Genomic DNA, 1,402 nt, shown 5'->3' on the forward strand with positions numbered 1-1,402 from the left:
AAATTGCCTCTTTTGCAAGATGGTGCACAGCCTTGGATCACTAAACTAGAAGAAGTTTTGACGGGCACACAGCCAGCTCYAGGAGATGTGAAACGTTTGCTTGCTACTCTCCTGGGAGTTCCTGTGATGGAGGAACTGTGGCAGAAAGCAGGCTTACAGAGACAGAGTTGTACAACTGTCTATGATGCAGATCTTTTCCTTGCTTACAGAGCTAGGATTTGGGGAGCTTTGAGAGCGATGTTCCCAACTAATATCCATCCAGACAATATTTTTATTGATCCCCTGGGAGACAAAGAAAATCCTAGGGCATATGTGACCAGAGCACATATGACTTGGAGGAGTGTRACAGGTAATGACCCAGATGTAAACAGACTGGAACAGTCCATACTTAGAACAAAAATACAAGAGGGTCTGCCTTTACCTGTTAGAAAAAAGTTGGAGGAAGTATTTGGACTATGTAGTATGAATAGAGCCGTCTACACTGATCATGTGGCACACCAAGTCGATTTGCATAGAAGAAAGGAGATGGAGCAGCAAAAGCTAGAACAGGAGACGATCCGAAAACTCACACAAATGCACCTGATGGAGGGAAAGAAAAAAGACAAGATGCAAGCTGTTGTCCAACAAAGTCCTCAACCTCAGACTCAACAACCCTTATGGCCGATGATGKGCTCACCAGTGCTACAGCAAATGGAGGGATATCCTCCTTGGGGACCACCAAAGTTCCAGACCAACAGAGGGGGTGGAAAGTATAACCAAAGACCCCCCCAGTTTATAAGGCCATGCTATGGTTGTGGGCAACATGGACATTTGTGGAGGAGTTGCCCAAGTACCGTCTATTCGTACAATAATCAGGGTTTTGGAGGTAATGTTGAAGGACAAGCAGTGCCGGCGCAGGGTACAGTTAATCCTAACCGGGGCCCTGAACAAAGTTTCTAGGTTGTTGTAGGTGTCCATCTCAGTTGGGGGTAGGTTAGCATGTGCTGTTATTTGTCAATCAACAAATACTGCTATGACTTGGTTGGAATGTAGATGTTAGCACAAGGAGTTTGTGGATAAAATGGTAAAATTGTTTTGCAGAAGTTGAACATGAAACAGAGGTTGACTCTGTTAGTGATGGGTTGGTGTTGTGATGCTGGGAGGTCAAGTTCAGATGATATTGCTTAGTGGTGAGGTGTCAGATGAGGAGTTTTGGAGTACGTCAGGAAATTTGGAGGTGTACTTTTATTAAGTTGTTTGTTTGAAGTTTTTCTACATATAATCTGTTTTTGTTATTTTCTGACATTTACTCTATGTTTTGAAATATATCTGTGTTGATTTTTGGTAAAGAAAAGAAATATTTACTCTTCCTTGTGAATTTTGTTTTTATTTTTGTTTTGTCATGATTCCAACATTTTAGATT

At 42.0% G+C, this 1,402-nt stretch overlaps 1 protein-coding gene across 1 annotated transcript; it reads left to right on the plus strand.

Annotated features, from left to right (window-relative positions):
• On the plus strand, positions 1-1,039 carry LOC106520070 (uncharacterized; the record flags this gene model as incomplete). The annotated part of the gene is given in 1 exon segment (XM_014011994.1): positions 1-1,039. A coding segment is annotated over 1 exon segment (939 nt), but the record flags the coding sequence as incomplete, so codon positions are not given.
• Between the last annotated feature and the right edge of the window lie 363 nt (positions 1,040-1,402).

The sequence above is a fragment of the Austrofundulus limnaeus genome, unplaced genomic scaffold (genome assembly GCF_001266775.1).
Source record: "Austrofundulus limnaeus strain Quisiro unplaced genomic scaffold, Austrofundulus_limnaeus-1.0 Scaffold87, whole genome shotgun sequence".
Classification (NCBI taxonomy): domain Eukaryota; kingdom Metazoa; phylum Chordata; class Actinopteri; order Cyprinodontiformes; family Rivulidae; genus Austrofundulus; species Austrofundulus limnaeus.